We start from the raw sequence: 22894 nt of genomic DNA on the forward strand, positions 1-22894 counted from the left end.
GAAACATCCCAGAAGACCAGATAAACTGCATAGTAACACACTAATACTACCTAGCAACACCTTAGAAATGTCCCAGAAGACCAGATAAACTGCATAGTAGCATTAAAGGGGTGGTAAACCACATTCTTTTGAAGGCTTGATTGTGTTTGTGGGCTGCACTGTAACATGTGTTCATGCTTCGTTTAAAAAAAAATTGCCTTATTTTTCATATATTTGACCTTTATTCTACACTGCTCTGTCCCTCCTTGTAAAACGGTCTGATGCTTTCCGGGTTGTATGAAGCCAGTCCCTCAAAAATACGCAATGGGCTCTGATTGGTTAGCTGGCCCAGTGTGTTGTGATTCGCTCACCGCAGTGCACGTTTGTCGGAAACGTCACGCCCCTTACCTTTACCGGAGGCTGTGCTTTGGGTAATATTAGAAACAATGGCGTCAATAAAACCATACCAATCTGAGCCCGAATCAGACCCAGAACATTTGAGTGAAGATGATCGAGCAGAACCTGTTCAGTCCTCAAGAGTAAAGACTGCGGATCTATAGTGATCGCTACTGAATGGCACTTTAACTTTTGTATTTTTAGAACGATTATAGCCAAATATCTGTCGCAAGAACTATTAACCCAAAACGAACACTAAGCACTGGCTTTAACTAGTAAGTTAGCCAAATCACACACAGAACCATGTTTAGCATGCCTGTAGATAAACAATACATAAAAGCTCTAATCAAAGAATCATTTACACTAATGTCAGGTTCGCTGTTGAGATTTTAACGTTAGTGTTTGTAACGTTAGGTGTTCGTCGGATAACGTTAAGTATGAATGAGCATTTAACAGACTGGTTTGCAGAACAGCGCTGTCATCTGTTTACTTCCTTGCTACAACGTACAATTAACCTATTACAGGAAAACACATCGATGAAAAATAAATCAGACTTACAGGTTGTGGCCCGTGAACAGCTTCTGTTTGTAAATCCAGCTTTCAGGACAAGCCGTTGTGCATATCCTGTATTGAACTCGCGAAGTTTGTAAAGTTTGTCCTCCGTGAAATGTGCAGCGCGCGCGTCGTGCATCCAAGCACCGGCAGTGTTTTTTTCACGCAGCTGACGTTGTGCAAATCTGGCATTGAAATCGCGAAGACGGTGGATGTTTTCCTCTGTTAGATGTGCTGCAGGAGCCCTGCGCGTGCCTGATTCCCCGCTGACTCAAACACACGTGCAACATGTTGTATGTTAAACGCTCTGCAACGCACCCCCGTCCCAATGAAGGCTGAACAGAGCAAGTACCCCAGACCTGCAATCCGGATGAAAATAACAGCGTTTCCTTGGCATCGCGGCAACAACACTCCAGCCTAACTATACCACAATAGCGCCGCGATACAAAATGGCCTCACCCCCCCCTATTTAATATTCTCGGAGGAGGGGTTTATGTAAATATTGAGCCTGGTGATGTCACCAACCCTGGAGGAATGTGTGTAGTCGCCTACTGGCCGTTTGCTGTAGTTCTTAGAAATTGATTTCTTTAAAAGCAAATATCTCCCTTTGCTTTAAACTTTGAACGTTGTAACTTTGCAGATGTTGTTTATGCTCAAGCAGCAACATTACACGCTAGCTAAAGTTAGAATAGTGAAATCGTGGTTTACCACCCCTTTAAAAAACCCAGAACACCTTAATAGCCACCTAGCAACACCTTAGAAACCTATCAGAAGATGCATAGCAACACCATAGAAACGTCCCAAGAACACCTTAGTAACCACACAGCAACACCTTAGAAACCTCTCATAAGATGCTAGATGCTTGGTTTTTAAGGAGGATGTTTGCCATCTAGAATGCCATTTTTAACCACATTTAGTCAATTCATGTCAAACACTTTTAATGAAAAAATAATAATCTCACTTTCAATTAAACGTACAGTATATCCCAGCTGTTACCTAAAAATAAATCATCAAATACCAAAACACAATAAACTTCCCCAGTACTAATTTAACCGTGGTTCAGAATAACAGCAATGCTCTGCATGTAGAACCTGATTATTTAAAGTTCATCTGTTCAATGCTTATAAAAACATGAAAGCATGACATTTTCATGAGTTCTCCAGACTCTCTCATTAATCACACAGAATTTATCACTTTTTTTTAATACTCTTTTCGGACACTGAGCAAACACAACAATACGAAACCCACCTGAACAAACACAAAAAGTGGCCTGATAGAGAGACGGACATAATTATAAGAAATTGTCCACAGCAGTTCTGAGCAAGAAAGCATGACACAGCTGGATGGCGAGTAGAGGTAGCGGCCGGACCCAGACTTCCAAATCACGTATAATCGTTACGATTACAGCGCGGCGTGACCCGCAGCCTTCAAATATCAAAGACGGCTTGGGCTTTCAGTGCACGGGGGGGTCAGAGCGCACACATGCTCCATGTGCAACAATATTTACTGTGCTATACACTCAACCACTTCCAGAAACCTGCGCCGACATATGGACTTCATTTTGGAACTGATGCACTTGACAGGGTGAGTGCAAGAAAACAGAGATAAAGAAAGGACAGAAAGCAGAAGTAAAGGAATGGAAAAGAAGCATGTTCTGCCAAAAGTTAAGACAACATGGAGGTGTCTGTGTCAAAATAAAGGACAGGAAAATAGAAAAAGAATGTGAAAGGGACAACAGCTATAGACAGACACATCACTCCTTTCATCTCTTTGAAACTTCACTTTTCTGCTCGAGTGCTTGTACAGTAGGGAAGGTTTATCTATATCATTTAGAGCCGAAATATCCTAGCAACCACTCAGAACACCTGAACAGCATAACAACGTGACAGAAGGACAATGCACACAATTCACAACCTGAGCAACAATCCAAAACACACTTACAACAGCATGATGACAATAAGAAAACTATAATATACTTAGCAATATTTTAGACAGCTCCCAGAACACCCTAACAACACCCTGGCAACCACACAATAACAACAGTATAGCAATACACTACTGTGACAACATTCAGAGCAACACCTAAGAAACCTTCAAGGAGACCACATAAACTGCACAGTAACATCAAAAATCCACCTAAATAACCACATAGCAACACCTAAGAACCCTCTCAGAATAAGCTAGCAACTGCATAGTTACACACTAAAACACCCTAATAAATACCTAGCAACACCTTAGAAACGTCCCAGAAAGAAATGTCCCAAAAAACCAGATAAGCTGCATAGTAACATTACAAATCCACCTAAATATCCACCTAGAAACACCTTAGAAACCGGTCAGGAAATGCTGACAACTGCATAGCAACACACCAAGACACCCTATTAACCAACTAGCAACACCTTAGAAACCGCTCAGGAAATGCTGACAACTGCATAGCAACACACCAAGACACCCTATTAACCACCCAGCAACACCTTAGAAACCGCTCAGGAAACGCTGACAACTGCATAGCAACACACCAAGACACCCTATTAACCACCCAGCAACACCTTAGAAACCGCTCAGGAAATGCTGGCAACTGCATAGTTGCACCCTAATAACCACTAAGCAACACCTTAGAAACCACTCAGAAGACACTAGCAACTGCATAGCAACACACTAAACACCCTATTAACTACCTAGCAACACCTTAGAAATGTCCCAGAAGACCACATAAACTGCATAGTAACATTAAAAACCCAAGAGCACCTTGATAACCACCTAGCAACACCTTAGAAACCTCTTAGAAGATGCTAGCAACTGCATAGCAAACACATCAAAATTACCTAGCAACACCTTAGAAATGTCCCAGAAGACCACATAAACTGTATAGTAACATTAAAAACCCAGAAACACCTTAATATCCACCTAGCAACACCTTAGAAACCGCTCAGGAAACGCTGACAACTGCATAGCAACACACTAAGACACCCTAATAACCACTTAGCAACACCTTAGAAACCTCTTAGAAGCTAGCAACTGCATAGAAATACACTAAAACATTACCTTAGAAATATCCCAGAAGACCACAGCATGGAGGTGTCTGTGTCACACAAAATAAAGGACAGGAAAATAGAAAAATAATGTGAAAGGGACAACAGCTATAGACAGACACATCACTCCTTTCATCTCTTTGAAACTTCACTTTTCTGCTCGAGTGCTTGTACACTAGGGAAGGTTTATCTATATCATTTAGAGCCAAAATATCCTAGCAACCACTCAGAACACCTGAACAGCATAACAACGTGACAGAAGGACAATGCACACAATTCACAACCTGAGCAACAATCCAAAACACACTTACAACAGCATGATGACAATAAGAAAACTATAATATACTTAGCAATATTTTAGACAGCTCCCAGAACACCCTGGCAACCACACCATAACAACAGTATAGCAATACACTACTGTGACAACATTCAGAGCAACACCTTAGAAACCTTCAAGGAGACCACATAAACTGCATAGTAACATTACAAACTCACCTAAATAACCACATAGCAACACCTAAGAACCCTCTCAGAAAAAGCTAGCAACTGCATAGTTACACACTAAAACACCCTAATAAATACCTAGCAACACCTTAGAAACGTCCCAAAAAGAAATGTCCCAAAAGACCAGATAAGCTGCATAGTAACATTACAAATCCACCTAAATATCCACCTAGAAACACCTTAGAAACCGCTCAGGAAATGCTGACAACTGCATAGAAACACACTAAGACACCCTAATAACCAACTAGCAACACCTTAGAAACCGCTCAGGAAATGCTGACAACTGCATAGAAACACACTAAGACACCCTAATAACCACTTAGCAACACCTTAGAAACCTCTTAGAAGCTAGCAACTGCATAGAAATACACTAAAACAACACCTTAGAAATATCCCAGAAGACCACATACACTGCATAGTAACATATTAAAAACCCAAGAGCACCTTGATAACCACCTAGCAACACCTTAGAAACCTCTCAGAAGATCCAAGCAACACTACAAAACCCAGAGCACTTTGATAACCACCTAGCAACACCTTAGAAACCGCTCAGGAAATGCTGGCAACTGCATAGTTGCACCTTAATAACCACTAACCAACACCTTAGAAACCACTCAGAAGAGACTAGCAACTGCATAGCAACACACTAAACACCCTATTAACTGCCTAACAACACCTTAGAAATGTCCCAGAAGACCACATAAACTGCATAGTAACATTAAAAACCCAAAAGCACCTTGATAACCACCTAGCAACACCTTAGAATTCTCTCAGAAGATGCTAGCAACACTAAAACACTCAGAGCACTCTGATAACCACCTAGCAACACCTTAGAAACCTCTCAGAAGACACTAGCAACACACTTAACACCCTATTAGCTACCTAGCAACACCTTAGAAACCTCTCAGAAGACACTAGCAACACACTTAACACCCTATTAGCTACCTAGTAACACCTTGGAAATGTCCCAGAAGACCACATAAACTGCATAGTAACATTAAAAACCCAAGAACACCTTGATAACCACCTAGCAACACCTTAGAAACCTCTCAGAAGAAGATAGCAACACTAAAACAAACAGCGCACTCTGATAACCACCTAGCAACACCTTAGAAACCTCTCAGAAGACACTAGCAACACACTTAACACCCTATTAGCTACCTAGCAACACCTTGGATATTGTCCCAGAAGACCCCATAAACTGCATATTAACATTAAAAACCCAAGAGCACCTTGATAACCACCTAGCAACACCTTAGAAACCTCTCAGAAGAAGATAGCAACACTAAAACACTCAGAGCACTTTGATAACCACCTAGCAACACCTTAGAGACCTCTCAGAAGATCCCTAGCAACTGCATAGTAACACTCTAACAAACCTGTTTGGTTTTTGAGGAAGTTTGAAATATGTTAAATTGACATTTTGTTTACCAACATGGACAAAAGGTCATGACGTATCAACCTGAGTGTCATAAAATGGCCCTTGTTGTCTCTCAGACCCTAAACAGAACATGAGGGTCTGGGTGTATATCTGAGTTCAGAACAGAGATAGTCCCCCATCCCCTGTAGGTAATCTCAATTTTATCATCTACTTCTAAATCTACCGCATGTGGAGGGATATAAAAGAGTAGGGAGGCAATCCACATATATTTCACAGGGGGACACTAATCTCGACCTGCAGTAGAGTTATCTGCCCACTGTAGGCTCATTATCATGTGGTACACTTCTTTTCGCCCACATTCAGCCATTGTTCATTGAGCTTACAGTGTGTTCCTGCAATATCGAGAGATAAACTCCTCTAACCATTGGTCAAAGTGGGTCGACTGTCCGAGGACATGAGTTTTCTGATTCCACACTGTGTTTCCTGTGCGGTTTATAATCAAAGAAAACATGCTGGTTCCTCTGAATCCTGAAATCAATGGCATTCTTTCGAGTCATGAAGGCTGGCTGAATGCTTGTCAGCACTGAGGTCCTTGTAAAAGAGGAGAAAGGGATGTAAATACGGGCCTAATGAAAGCATTTGTGTGTGTGTGTGTGATCCAGCCATAATACTTCCGTCCCTTGTGTGGCCTCTGATCGTCTTAACAAAAGATGGATTTTTATTGGCTGAGACAGGCCGGCAAGCCTCTGGAAAGAACATGCTCTTTATGACAAACATCTGGAAAAGCCCCATTCAAAGTCATAGCGAAAAACGCTGGGCGTGATATACAAGGGAGGCATAACAAGACACGTCTAATTGTCTATTTACCGCTGGAGGTCTGTGACAGGTTCTGGCCATGGGGCGATTATCAGCGATCTGGGATGGCAGCTCGTCGCCGCACATAAACACCTGATGACGGGTTTCTTTCAGTCCTCGGGGGATTGTGAACACACCTTAATCACTGTCCTAATGTGCGTCTCATGCTGTCAGAACTCACGCTGGGTTTGAAGGATTATCTGGGGTGTACCTACCCATTTTTCTTCATAAAGAAATGAGAGGCGTTTGATGTGAAGTTGGGAGTTTTCCCACATAGCTACATATTTAAAAGGCAATCAATCATTGTTTCATGCCACTTTGATTTTATGTTGCACTTGAGGGACATTTCTGAATAGTGTAATGCTGTGTATTTATAATCAAAGCTATAAATAACAACCAAGAGACTTTGTAACTTGGTGGTCACGAGTAAATGTTAATTAGTTGAGTGCTTTCAATGGGAAAATAATCAATCTTACTGAAAACACTGTGTGGATACAATGGTACAGTGATGATCTTTTTTTTTTCATGTGATATACTGTATACAATGATACTCAATGGTGATCATATTTATATATCATGGTATTTAGAAATCACTCTTAAGGCAGGGGTTCCTAAACTTTTCCCTCCCAGGACCCACCTAGACAAGTATAATCTCTATAATCTCAAGACCCACCACAATAATTTATTTAATTATTCACTTAATTCACTTTAGAGCTGTTTTTATTTACCTTGTCATAGTATGAATGACATACAAGTTTAATTGCAATACAAACTTTATGGTACATTATTACAATTTTGATAACAATTAAAATGGCCGCCTAATGGCTATGTTGAAATAATGTGAAGCGTAACCGAGTAGTCTCTGCTGCCTCAACTGATTTACACAGACATGGCGGGGCAAATTTAAAACAAATGAAAAAGCAGCCTACTGTAAGCTTTAATATGACAAAAAATTGTAAATTTGATTTTTTAAAACATTAATGAGAGACATTCAACATTACAGTATGACTGAAAGCTATATCAATTTCAACATTTATTAGTCTTTTAAAAATCACTTTTAATTTAAGTGCAATCCTCACATAAACCCATTATAATAAATGTCATATTTACCTGTGGCCTGTTAACAAGAAGTTTGCATTGCATAAATAATACATTAAATATAAATTAATCCTCATTAAAGCTACTGTTTTCTCTGTTCCCTTTGTTCTGTGATTACCATTAATGACAGACAGCATTAGTGGCTGCTGTCACTTTAAGATCTGCTGCTGTCACGCGCATCTAATTTTCTCTCAACTCTTTAAGTTCAGTTAAGACGTTATTTGACTCATTTAAGACAGCTCTTATGAGGCTACTCGACAAAATGGACACTTTTGCGTAATTCTTTGTGTTATTGTTTGTTCAAGAGCGAAAGAAAACTTGATTCTGGTGCTCTGTGTGTGTCTCACAGACAGGAGTCCCACATTCACAGCGCTCATATATAAAAAGTGAGTAAACATAGTAAGTGACCCGCCAAATTGGCTAGTGATTTGACAGAGTTACCCTCCACAATTAATTTCAAACCCTGTTAAAGGGTTAGTTCACCCAAAAATGAAAATTCTGTCATTAATGACTTCCCCTCATGTCGTTGGACACCCGTCAGACCTCCGTTCATCTTCAGAATACAAATGAAGATATTTTAGTGTAAATCTGATGGCTCTGAAAGGCCTCCATTGGCACGGTTCACTCTCAAGACGTCGTTACAAAGTCCATCTCACTACAGTGGTTCTACAATAACTTTATGGAGTGACGAGAATAGTTTTTGTGCGCAAAAAAACCCTAAATAATGACTTATATAGTGATGACGATTTCATAACACGGCCTCATGAAGCTTCAAAGCGTTATGAATCAGTGAGTCGATTCAGCGGTTTGGAGCTTATGAATCAGTGAGTCGATTCAGCAGTTTTGAGCGTTATGAATCAGTGAGTCGATTCAGCGGTTTGGAGCTTATGAATCAGTGAGTCGATTCAGCGGTTTGGAGCTTATGAATCAGTGAGTCGATTCAGCGGTTTGGAGCGTTATGAATCAGTGAGTCGATTCAGCAGTTTGGCGGTTTGACACGCGATCCGAATCATGAATCGACTCACTGATTCATAGCGCTTCGAAGCTTCATGATGCCGTGTTTTGAAATCGTCATCACTATATAAGTCGTTATTTAGGGTTTTTTTGCGCACAAAAAATATTCTCGTCACTCCATAAAGTTATTGTAGAACCACTGTAGTGAGATGGACTTTGTAATGACGTCTTTAGTACCTTTTAAGGGTCTTGAGAGTGAACCGTGCATTGTGCCAATGGAGGCCTTTCAGAGCCATCAGATTTCAACTAAAATATCTTCATTTGTGTTCTGAAGATGAACCGAGGTCTTACGGGTGTCGAACGACATGAGGGGAAGTAATTAATGACAGAATTTTCATTTTTGGGTGAACCAACCCTTTAATAATGAAGCTGCTTTGAGACGCTAAAAACTGTTATCACAAATCTCGCACGTGCACTTCATGAAACACAATGCTGATATATTTATGAATTAAATTGCAGCATTTGAAAATCTCTCTGACAAAGTAATATAGAGACTTATATTTAACGTTGGTATATTGTGCAACACCAGACTAAACTTTGTTTGTTGTGTGTCATTCGCTGAAACGTAAATGTAACTGTAGCCAAATGACTGCGCGACCCACCTCTTCCCACTCTGCGACCCACAGTTTGAAAACCCCTGCTCTAAGATACTTCAAATAATAATTCAGAATATCATGGTATTACTGTGGTACGTGTAAAATAAATCAATATTACCATGGAATATATCATTTTTTTTAAATGCTATTATCTATATTTGGCATTAAAACAAAACAACAGTATTTCCATTGTAAATATTTAGTACTTAGGAAAGCATGGTATTATATGTAAATGTGTTATATATTACTATACAAAAATAAGTAAGTATACAGTATATTTAAAATGCCAGAGCACATGTCAAAAATCCCATGGGTAATTCAATGGTCCGTTTATGATGTTCTGATGTTGAACAAGTTTTCACTGTTACATCAGTGCACCCAAAAGAATTTCTGGATGCTCTCAGAGGAACATGTGACTTTGTTTTGACAGTTTTATAACGTCATTATATCAAGCTTATGGCACTAGGATCAACAAGACTGTTATGGCTACAAACGCCTCCCTTGCGCTCTCTTACACTGCTTAACCATCATTCTCTCAACCTGCCGCTACGACTGACGGCTGTATATTTCTACAAGTCAACAGGACCACAGTGCTCATGGGCCCTTTCAGACCTTAAATCAACGTCAAACCTGTTTGTATTCGCTTTGTGTGTTTAAATCTAACGCAATCCAGGGAAGAAACACCTGGACCACCTGATTCCTTGTGAAACTTAGCATTACACTGTTTTTAGTAGAACCACGATAAACATTGACGGGGACTCACCTTTACATTTAATCTTGAAGACTTGGTTATATCCTTAACACACACCTCTCAGCTTTTAGTGCTGTAAGTGCTGTTTATTGTTTGCGTCCCGTAGACCAGCGTGACATACAGCACCACCATTTCAAAGCTGGAGAGGCTTTTTTCCCACCAGCATGTGCCTGTATTTCAACATCCCCTTGACACAACATACGTATGGCAACCGTGCCGACCGCATGTAGAAAAAAGTCATGCTCGACATCTAAACCGCAGACTTCAGGGAATTGGCGCTTCTTATAATACCCTGAAAGACTCTAAGGCATTCCCTGGGTCCCACCTAACATGTTTTGTTATTTGAAACCAGTCCTGTTCAAACTGAGAGGCCGACCCGTCAACCATTAATACACTAGACTTGAGACACGAGGGAGGGAGCGTATTCTATTACTGGAAAATGTCTCTAGTCTTTAAACAATGTAAACTATCACAAGCAATTAGAGCGCCTTACAGCTTGACTCCTCTAGTTCGGCGCTGTGCAAACAACAGGGCTTTTACTTCCTGTACTAGAAGCCCAGACAATGTGACACCAAGTACCAAGAGAGATTTTGATTCATCCAGACTGCAAACAGACTAGCTAAAGATAGTCAAAAGACAGTGCCTGTCTTCGAGTCCAAGTATCTCTGAGTCCAAGAGCCTTTGCTTGGGAGACCATATGTATTCCTGAAGTGAAACACCACAGTCATAACTGGGATAAAACAAGCTGTTATTAAGTAGAATTATTCATTAAACATCTTTCATTAGCAGTGAGAAAAACCCCATACACTTACACCAAAAGAGAGATCCAACCCCTTTCCACAGACTATGTTTAATAGAGCCTTGGATGTGGGCTTTTGATTTGGGCCAGTAAACAACCATGCAGAACACCCTAGCAACCACCAAGAACACAAAGCAACCACCTAGCAACATTTCAGCATTATCCAGAATGCCCTAGCAACACCTTGGCAACAACCCACAATACCCCGGCAGTGCGTCAGTGAATTTTGCAAGGACAAGCATCACTCGCATTTCAGAAAATGTACAATTCTAGATTTTCTGCTCTTCCATTTGGTGCCACTTGGGCCAAATAAATGACACGCTTCACCTGTAAGCAAGTGCATTTTCATTATGCATCCATCATTAATCTTTAAGGTAAGATGCTGAATATTTTTAATGTATTATTTGCTTCTGCTCTCTGCACTGATCTGAGTGAAACCGGACATTAATTGAGTTTAACACATTCTAATCTCTGTAGAGCTATTCAAAACCTGGAAGGAAAATGGAGGCCAAATATGTGTCGGAGAGGACCGGGTCAGAGAGCTGACCTCTAATTTAGGAAATGGTTCCATTCCTTGAGGTAATTAGTCTGTCATCTTTTAAAATCCCCTCCGTGCCTTTAACAGGAAGTCACAAGACAGACCGCCATGTCTGGCTCAGGCCATTACAGAGTAAAGATACACAGCTATTTGACCTTTGACCGCTTGCAACTCCATTCCCAGCCTCTTGAGCGGTGTATATTATTTTAACTTGCTGATAAAGATAAAATAATGGCTAGCCTTTAACCTCCGACAATAAGTGAAGCACTGACTTTCAAGGACAAAATGTTAAAACACATTCACCTCTGTGCAGACCTAACAAATACAGACAAGGTTGGGGGCAAATAAACTGGGAGATGCATTTTTAAAAGAAGATAAAACACAAGCTGATAACAAATGCACCCCCCCCCCCCCCCCCCAAAAAAAAGCTAAAATGCATGCAATCCCTGACAATATCTCATTATAATACACGTTGCCCTTTGCCCTGAACACCAAACACCAGGCTTTTGCACTCACCCACTGTTGCTGTTGAAAGCTGTAGGAACGACGGCGGTCATCAGGTTCCTCCTCCTGCTTGACCTGCTGAAACTCTTGCCTTAGCCGATGTATCCGGTCATGGTTGCTAGGCGCCAGTCTGTTGCTATAGAGGAGAGAGGGAAAAAAAAAGATCATATATCCTCATTTATGACATCACCAGTGGTTCAGACATCAACCTGAGAAGAACAATGACCAGATGGTACACTACAGATGATAGCAGCTTGAATAAAACATACAAGACGGGACAGTACAGCTTGTTTCCTTTCAAGAATACCGCTTGTTTCCTAAATCAATAGCATAAGCACCATTTGAGCCCACGTGCCCCTATCCATTTTGCTAAATTACACGTACGGACACAGTCCATTACGTTTTCCACATTTGGCTTGTGCTTGCCGGCGTCTTGAGAACATGAAACGGACCAAACATTTCCGTGAAGGACTCCCCAGTGAACCATGGCCAATGATACATGTCCCTCTTACGACAGGGAGTCAAAGGCCCATATCTCAGCCCCGCTCCCCCTTGGAGAACTCGGAGACTCATTTGCATTCCTTTCATTAAGAGCTGGGGAAAGTGACCGTCAATGGGAATCAATATGCCTGGTTCCCCTAATCAAGCCCCGCTTTTTATCTACTCCACCACACGGGCTGCTGGTGACAAACCCCTCATTATGATACAACATCCAGTCTGAAAATACAGCTCATTTATACACAGAGAGAGAGAGAGAACACAAAGTCGGGGCACTCAATGAGAACACAAAAAGGTAAAACATTTAGCTTGCAAAAATATGGAGCACCAAGAAAAAAAAAGTACAGCATACAGATGTCATCTCCGTGAGGAGCTGATGCAGGTGGCTAAGCCTGTACTGACGCTGATAGCTTACTTAAGATGAGATGTCTGGCCTAAATGTACTCATAATTGTAGATCACAAGCAGGAACAGCCCACTGACTGAAATGGCCACTCCGACACATTGCCAATCAACCTTCATTAAAATTGCCGCTAAATGGCCTTCCATAAAAACCAAATGGAGCCGAATGAGAATCGTATGAGTGGTGATGACTGAACATCCTTGTCCTGTTGTTCCATGCAGCCATTAGAATCAATTGTATTAGCTTTACTTCATTTAACGCCCCATTCCTATATTCATATGTGATGGAGGAAGAGCTAGAAGGCCATCAAACGCATTTGCAAGGCGGTGAAAATGGAAGTGTTTTAAATTAAGCAAATCGTTGAGCCGCATGCCATGTGCATTTGGTTTTGCAAATACAGGCAGGTAATCTACTCGCCTTTTCACGGACCAAATCCTATGTGTGTCCATTTAAAATAGTGTACTCGCCATTACCAAGTATAATAATCCGATAAAACAGGCACAGGTAAGCATTTTAAATCCATTTTTAAAAAGTGAGATACTATCAATATGAGCCAAATGTAAGGCTGAATTTTAAATATGCCATTTGATAAGTTATCATAAAATGTGCAAAGTGTATCATCTTCATCCACTGACATTTACTGACATTTTAGCAAAAGTAGAAACTTGAAAAAAGGCTGTCCTCAAAGAAACGTCGAGCGGCTGAAGGATGAATGAAGCTAAGGACTATAAAATTGAAGGTGACTGTATGCGAGACATGAAATCTTTGCTGTGTACTACACTCACCTAAAGGATTATTAGGAACACCTGTTCAATTTCTCATTAATGCAATTATCTAATCAACCAATCACATGGCCGTTGCTTCAATGCATCTAGGGGTGTGGTCCTGGTCAAGACAATCTCCTGAACTCCAAACTGAATGTCGGAATGGGAAAGAAAGGTGATTTAAGCAATTTTGAGAGTGGCATGGTTGTTGGTGCCAGACGGGCCGGTCTGAGTATTTCACAATCTGCTCAGTTACTGGGATTTTCACGCACAACCATTTCTAGGGTTCACAAAGAATGGTGTGAAAAGGGAAAAACATCCAGTATGCGGCAGTCCTGTGGGAGAAAATGCCTTGTTGATGCTAGAGGTCAGAGGAGAATGGGCCGACTGATTCAAGCTGATAGAAGAGCAACTTTGACTGAAATAACCACTCGTTACAACCGAGGTATGCAGCAAAGCATTTGTGAAGCCACAACACACACAGCCTTGAGGCGGATGGGCTACAACAGCAGAAGACCCCACCGGGTACCACTCATCTCCACTACAAACAGGAAAAAGAGGCTACAATTTGCACGAGCTCACCAAAATTGGACAGTTGAAGACTGGAAAAATGTTGCCTGGTCTGATGAGTCTCGATTTCTGTTGAGACTTTCAGATGGTAGAGTCAGAATTTGGCGTAAACAGAATGAGAACATGGATCCATCATGCCTTGTTACCACTGTGCAGGCTGGTGGTGGTGTAATGGTGTGGGGGATGTTTTCTTGGCACGCTTTAGGCCCCTTAGTGCCAATTGGGCATGGTTTAAATGCCACGGCCTACCTAAGCATTGTTTCTGACCATGTCCATCCCTTTATGACCACCATGTCCCCATCCTCTGATGGCTACTTCCAGCAGGATAATGCTCCATGTCACAAAGCTCCAATCATTTCAAATTGGTTTCTTGAACATGACAATGAGTTCACTGAACTAAAATGGCCCCCACAGTCACCAGATCTCAACCCAATAGAGCATCTTTGGGATGTGGTGGAACGGGAGCTTCGTGCCCTGGATGTGCATCCCACAAATCTCCATCAACTGCAAGATGCTCTCCTATCAATATGGGCCAACATTTCTAAAGAATGCTTTCAGCACCTTGTTGAATCAATGCCACGTAGAATTTAGGCAGTTCTGAAGGCGAAAGGGGTCAAACACAGTATTAGTGTGTGTTCCTAATAATCCTTTAGGTGAGTGTATGTTTCAAGTTATATTATAGAGTTTGTGAAGAGATTGCACTGCAGGACTCATAGAATCGCCAAAGTCTGACGACTTTTGATGACCACTCTTTCTCACGAAGCAGTCAAAGCCTGAGAAAAATAAACAAATCACTCGGCCATTACCGCACATCTGTGACGGGAAATTAATTTGGCCATTAGCTCCTGTAAACGTGTGATTACACATTAGCATCGGGTGGCAATGCGCCTGGTGACTATGCTTGCGGCAAGAACCGCTAACAAGCTTTGGAAAATGACAAACAAAGCTTTGGTAGAAAGGACAAGAGAATGGAGATCTGCGAATCAACATGCTCTGGTCTTATTCGTGACACTATTTTTCATAAGGAAACCTAATTCTGTTGCAAACTATATGTATTGTCCTGTAACAGTGATTGTATTAAATGATTGAAAGTTTTTCACTCATGACACAAAACCATCACTCTACACTCCTATTAAAGTCTATGTTGTATGTATTGCCACCTTTGTTCATTAGGAGATGGACAGGGAAGGTGCCATTAGCTTAATCTCCCTGCCTAGGAACAGCCTTCCTGAAATCCTCTAACTCCTAAACAAACAGCAGAGATTTGGTCGTAAAAGCCTAAGCGATACCATGTAAAGGTTAAAGTGACCATAAGCTGAGTAACTGAGTCTGGTAACCAGCTGAGGCTTGAGCTAATGACCAACCTTCATCAAATGACCTTCCATTGTTGTTGAAGAGATCAATTTAGAAAATGAAAACTTTTACAGCCACAGATGTGGACAAGATGAATGAGTTATAGGAACACCAGGAAATTACAAGATTGATTACAAAACTGTGATAGAGAAACTGGAACCGTTAGCTGAAGGAGATCAAAATTATCTACTCATGAAATGGGGTTTAAAAGATGTGCCTCAACAATTTCAACTGACCGTATAAGCGGTCTCTTTGGACAATCTGGTATGAAATCCCCCAAAGAGTGGGAATTAGCAGTTTGAATCGTAAAAGAGCGCCCATGTGCATTAAGTGCTGGTGGCCGCCCATCTCATTTACTCTCCTTACTCAATCCTCCTTTAGAAAAGAAGACAAATCTTTCTATCGGTTCGCTGGAGTCCATGAACACTCCAACATCACCGCACATGATTAGTCTCAGCACGCGCTTGACATCAGGTGTCATGTGGGTTATAAATACCTCCGGGCATGCATCAACGTCAGCCACGGGCCCCGGCTAAACAAGACCTCACAAAGACCTGCAGCAATTTGCGTCAATAAGGCAGCGACAATTAGAACAAATGCACCCATAAGCCAAACAATGGAGGTGGGTGAGGAGGCGGCAGAGTATGAGGGGAGGATGATGAGGGATCGCTTTCCCCAGCCTCTTGTTTATGCATCAGATTAAAGGTCAGGCGGTATGCAACCTGAAGCCCGCTTAAAGGACGGGCCTGCGTTGTTTGTGAGATAGCGTACAGTCGAGCCTCTCCGGGCTGGAGACGTCTTCATGTTTATTTTCGTCTCACCTCCCTAAAGAGAGATTCAAGGGGAAAACAGCCCGACAGTAAAGCAATTAAAGGCAGAGAAAGATAAAATATCCATATGCCACACCATTTAACTAGCCAGCAGTTTCATTCTCCCAATACAATGAGCTTCATTCAATATCTGTCTGTGTGTTCTCTGACTGAAAGGTCAGTTTGCGTTTGTCCGCACCCCGTTTGCTCAGCCCTTCCCCCTCCTTTTCTTGTTCGTTGTATTCTATCCCTTTCTCCGCACACCATTTCCCACTCACGACTCTTTCTCAATATGCTGAATAACACCTTTTGCCTGTTTACTTTACGGCCCCAGAAAGCAATTTCTCTGAAGACAGAAGGTTATTGTTGCAGATTAAACTCTCTGAATCGAGTGTGATGCATGGGTAGCACTGACATCAGAGGCGTCTGACTAAACAGGGCTCCTCACCTGTTCTTGCTCAGAGAAAACTCGATGTGACAACACTGAGATAATACCTAGTTAAAACCATAACGAAAGGGGGGGGGGAAGGAAACCAGAGTGGCAGAACCCCACTGGGAGACATGAAGTGAAGCGGTCCAAGTTATTACCATGTGCTTTATGGATTCAGCGCTTGTAGATTGGCAGAGCGATTTGGTCTGGAAGTAGAATGTGGAATGCTATGGGAATGGAAGAGACTGTATCCAATATTAAGTCTGATGTAGTAAATTTTTTGCTTATAAACTCTGCCGAGAAGCACCTGGGACACTGACGTATGAGCGCTTGTTTCTTTGTCTGTGACTGTGTGTGTCTTGTCTTTGGGTTGGTCATGCTGTGCTTCTCTGCTGGAAAATCGATCTAAAATTCTGACCATCATGACCAAGGTTTGTACATGATTTAGTCTAGTCTAGTCTAGATGGGAAGATTTAACAGTTTCAAGCTGGCCATGTATTGTTCCTAACTAACAATCAAATGGAATACCAGTTAGTAGATCTAGTTTGGACCTAGTAGAGTGACTTGGTGATGCTAAACCACCTTGAACCATCAACAAACCAGTTAGCATGTCTAATAAGACTGCTTTGACCCCTGTTTTTCCTATCAAGGATGGTCCTGTCCCCCTATGTCCCCTTCAACTTTACATATTTTCAACAAAACACACACACACAGAGAGGGAGAGGGGGGAGAGGGAGAGAGAGAGAGCACTGATAAATCTGAATAGTTCTTCGGTTGGTCATGCTGTGCTTCTCTACTGGAAAATCTGGGCCAAGTTTTGATCCTGGTCTAGTCTAGATCGGAAGATGAACGACCAGCTGGTTTTGACCTGGAAGGCCACCTTGGTCAACATGATTTATAACAGTTTCAAGCTGGCCATTTATTGTTATTAACTAGTTTATATGGTTATTCAAATGGAATACAAGTTAGTAGATCTAGTTTGGACCTAGTAGAGTGACTTGGTGATGCTAAATCACCTTGAACCATAAACAAACCAGTTACCATGTCTAATAAGACAGCTTTGACCCCTGTTTTTCCTATCAAGGATGGTCCTGTCCCCCTATGACCTCTTCAACTTTACATATTTTCAACAAAACAGACACACACACAAACACACACAGTGAGAGAGAGAGAGAGAGAGCAAGAGAGAGGGCACTGATAAATCTGAATAATTCTGATACCCAACATACAATTCCAATTCCTTTTATCAGACTTATTGTCAGATTGATATTCTGTCAGACTATCTGGTTTCTTCCCATGTCCTCCAAATCTTCATAGCAGATATGGGAGATGAAAAGAAGGGTTTGCTTGTGCCCTCAGTCCTATTGCATCAACTCAAAGCTTGTCAAATTAATTCTATACCCCTGCGGACTCAATTCCCTTCAAAGACTGTCACATCTATCGGCTCCCTTCATAGATCTGTACAGATGGCATGGGCAGATTAAATCCGAATTACTGCTGGTCATTTTCAGGGATAAAACAAAAGTTAACTTTTTATCACTAATCTTTACAGGAAATCAATGAGCATCAGACAATCTGCAATAAAACACAACCGAGCCCGATCGGACTCAACAACAGTCATGTTCAGAGAGTGAATTTTAAAGTGACTGCAACTTTCTTTGGTCCACTGAGTTTGAAGTTGTTTTATTCTCCTCGCGTTAATTCAATCTTTCGTCGTCATTCTTTTGAGTTTCCCGTTTCTTCATCGTGGCCTGCTTTCCTTTGTCTCATTTATCTCTTTTAGCTTCACCCAGCTCTTCCTTCCTTTTCCTTTTGATCACTTATCCTTTATATCTGCTGCTTTCTTTCATTGTGCTGGCAGTGAATCAAAGTTTGACCGGTTCATGTTCTCGTATTGAATGAGTGACAGGTGCAGATTTGACAAAGGGGGGGCGATAATGCTGCAGGGTTAGGGGTTTCTGACTTCACCCACGTTCCCCCTGACTGATGTACGGCTGTGCCCCTGACAACCCTATGTCCTCTGCCAAGTGCCCTGCTCCCAGAGGGCCGTCGCTCCCTAATAAGCAGCCCTGCTGCGGATGAGAGGCGTGCTTTTGTTCCTGTCTCCCTGTTCCTGTTTCTTTCTCTAGCCTCCAGTGCTCCTTTCAGAGACAAACAGCATGACAAAGAAGCTGGCTGGCCCGATTAGAGAGGCTGGGGATGCGTGTATGTATGGCACAAGGGCCCTTAAGTGCGTGGCAGGGGTCCTGATGAGTGTGCCTGGACCCCCATTGGGAAGTCAGAGGTGGAGCCCTGTTAACTTCCTGAATGTGAGCACCTGCACACACACCGTCCCTGGGGAGATGTGGAGGGCTTCTGTGAGGAATGAAGAGGAGATGATAAAGTACAATAAGGGGGAAAAGAAATCTTTCATTTTTGAAATGCACACTCTCGTTCCTCACATAAAGAACTGAGGATGTCTAAAACTACCCTGACAGAAACCACACATTTGGTTTTGCTGTTCTCGCCGACATGCTCTCAATCTTTATCTCTCAGCTTTTTTTCAGTTTTATTAAATCTTGCACCTGTTTCTCAGTGTGAGAACGGTCTTTAGTCATTCAACTCACGCAAAGCAGACAATGGCCACTGCTGGGAGTACAACTTTAATGGGTATTGTGTCTTAACACTTATTTTGCATAGTAACACTTAACCTGCTGTTTAATTAATTTATTACACTTAAACTTTTTAATTATCAACTACAGGTTTACATTTATCTGAAAAACCACAATCTGGAGATATTGCTACAGTAGTTCTGTTTTCATTCAAAGGAGCCCACCCTCAAGTCTCTATGATGTTCTAGATTTGATCCCTCCTTCAATACAAGTTGTGAAAACTAGCCAAGTCTGACTGCTTAGAAAAGTACAGGATGTTGCTGAACCACAATACTCACTAGAAACTTTTACAGGCTCAACATCTGAAGCAAAAATATTGTGTGAAGAAGGCCAAACAGCAGAAACTTCAAAAAGAGTGACAAATAAAAAAATAGCAATAGGAAAATGTAGATGCTCAGTCAACCAGCACACAATTCATTCCCTCCTAAACTGGCAGACAAGCTAGGTCTATAATAGCCTGGATGCCAGCCGAACTTAGCCCCGCCCACAACATTTGAGGTTGGGAAGTTCGGTCTGGACTTGATCCGTTGTTGAGCAAATATGCTGGAACCAGAGCTGTTCGGACCAATCAGATTGTCAGGGCGGGCTTTATACAATGCAGTGTTAATTTCGTTGATGAATAATTTTTTCGACCTTTTTTCACTGACGAAAACGAGACGATAACTAAATAAAAACTTGTGTTGGATGACAAAAACTATGACGAAAATCAACTGTCATTTTCGTCAACAAATAAAAACGAGACGAAAATGTTAGGGAGGGACGATTAGGGAAGAGATTCAGTCAGAACTGATGTCCTGTGTAACAGATTTGATTTGAACTAATCTAACCGCTGGAAAACACGGCTCTGTTGCGCTTCTACAGGCTCACGCATAGAGCGGTTCACAATCAATAAATAACACACATTTATGCCAGGCAATTGTTTTTGAACTAATGCTGATGAATAATGACAATGTTTACTTAACGATGTTTATATAGTTATGGCCCGGTTTCACAGACAGGGCTTAGACTAAGCCAGGATTAGGCCTTAGTTCAATTAGGACATTTAAGTAACTTTTATAAACGTGCCCAAGAAAAAAACATTACTGGTGTGCATCTTGAGATAAAACAATGCCACTGACATATTTTAAGATTTGTCAGTGCAAGATTCTTTCAGTTAAAACAGCTCAAACATGCATTTTAGTCTAGTCTTTAGCTTAAGCATTGTCTGTGAAACCGGGGGTATATGTTTTAGACGGTTGTATCAATGCATATTTTATCTCCACATCTGAACTTGAATGAGCTCCTGCAACTGCAACAGAGGTGTAGACATTTCAAAATAAAAGTCCCGGTGTATTTCGAGCTTGTTTATAATTACAAGTCATGCATTATATATTCGTTTTTGGTTACACAATAAACTGTATTTAATTTCATTCCCATTTAATTCATAGTCAGGAGGAAAGACCAGTATTTGACACGTATTCAATAAAGTATCAGGGTTATAACTAAAACCATTTAAAAAATCTTCATTACTTGAAATTAAATAAATAAAATAAACAAACTTAATTGAAGCTTTAGCTTAACCTGATATGGCCTACTGACTAAAACAAAAGTTATAAAAAGTATATAGCTGTTTTTAAAAAACAAACAAAAAAGTGAATTGAGCTCTTTCGTGTATTTTTTATGTCCAAAACAAAATGATGTCAAAATGTCAGTTCAAGTGACAATTGGTTATGTAAGGCTTAAATGCTTCATTTATTACAATTTAACTAAACTCATTAGATTTTAGGAGACTAAATCTACTGCAGATTTAGTCGACTAAAATCTTATGATATTTAGTCGACTAAAACTAAAAACAATTCAGGTGACTAAAATATGACTAAAACTAAATGGCATTTTAGTCAAAAGACTATGACTAAAACTAAATCAAAATTTGCTGTCAAAATTAACACTGCTACAATGATGGACAGATGATCAAAAGTAACGTAATCATCCACGTCACCAAAGAGCGCTTGGGTTGAACTTGTTCGTATAGGCGTTCACCTTTACTATTTCTCTCAGAAATGATGATCGTGTTGGTAAATACTCTGTGTATCCTTAAATTATTTTTACAACACCGGCAAAGATCGTTTACACTCATTTTCTTCTTCTACTTCGTCTAGCGTGCGTGCAGTCGAGTTCTGTTGACTATGCGTCACTCAACATACGTCACTTACTCCGTCGCTCTGATTGGTTGTAGGTCTATCCAATTGAGTGCAGCGGCATTTTCTTTCCTGGTTCGGTTGAAACACACCCCATAATCACAGCCCAATGGAGCTCGTCATATTCTGATGAGAATCTGAGTATGAAGACGTCAGGCTAGATCTATTAAGCCTTAGTCTCCAGACTAGAACAGATGTCAGCAATTGATAGTGATGATTAGAAAAAGCTCTCTCATTGTTGTAGATGGCAGATTGTGCCCAGGGTCAATTAGAATGCGATCACTTCCTGTAATGGCTGTTGGCCACACCCACCAGGTCTTGCCAACAATGAACCAACAAAACATGTAACATTAGTATTACCCAATTCCCTATGCAGTCTCATGAGGAACACTCTAAAACTTGACAGTCGGCCAAAACATTGGAGAAGCGCCACTTTAATCTGGAGATGTTCCGGTAAACAGAGGTATTTGTCCACAGCAACACCAGACCTTTATCAATTATTAAATTCAATCCGTCATTCTCCTGTGGGGCTCTTACACATTTATGGTCAGTAAAACCAAAAACAAGCTCCTTTATAGACATTCATCTATAATGAATCTATGTGAAATACGAAGAAAGCATAATGGCATACCTAGATTTTTCAATTGAATCCATCCCTACACGAAATGTACAGGCCTTTTAAAACATGTTAGTGAGAAACCCCAAACCCCAATCAAATAGAAAAAAGTGATGACTTCATGGTCAAACGAAGAGAAAGTTTGCGTCTTGTTTTTGAGTTCTGGGAAGTGAGCATTAGAGCAGATGTTTGAGTGACAGCTGCAGACTCCATAAAGAGAAAGATGAACTTTGAAGTTAAGGCTGTTAATCCCGTATCATTGATTGGTCGGTTCTTCAAATCTGAGAGAGAGACAGAGAGCTTGCCTAGGCTGTTCAATGTATTCAGGGCCTGATACACATGTCTAAGACCCCACAACCCTTCAGCCTGCCTTCACTGAGGTCTCAATATGCCTCTTCAGTTCATTAATCTCTCTCGCTGCTTCAGGTGGGCTGGGTCACGGCTAATGATACAGACACCGCTAACGACTGCAGAACTTCGATTGGCCTTTGAAGGACACATCTCACAATGAATTTAAAATGTCGTTATTGTAATTAGATGGTTGACATTGTGCTACAATAATAAATGAGCCGTGTTGCTTTTAATTATTTGGATACTACTACTACTAATATCCCATCTTTAGGCT

At 41.1% G+C, this 22894-nt stretch overlaps 1 protein-coding gene across 1 annotated transcript in view; it reads right to left on the reverse strand.

Moving 5' to 3' along the window:
- pard3aa (par-3 family cell polarity regulator alpha, a) overlaps positions 1 to 22894 on the reverse strand; it is a 753733-nt gene that overhangs the window by 27542 nt on the left and 703297 nt on the right. The window contains exon 20 of the mRNA XM_079805963.1: positions 12012 to 12135. Within this exon, the coding sequence (XP_079662089.1) occupies positions 12012 to 12135 (124 nt within the window). The remainder of the gene's footprint in view (positions 1 to 12011; positions 12136 to 22894) is intronic.

This window comes from Gobio gobio (assembly GCF_949357685.1).
Source record: "Gobio gobio genome assembly, chromosome: 23".
NCBI classification, from domain to species: Eukaryota; Metazoa; Chordata; class Actinopteri; order Cypriniformes; family Gobionidae; genus Gobio; species Gobio gobio.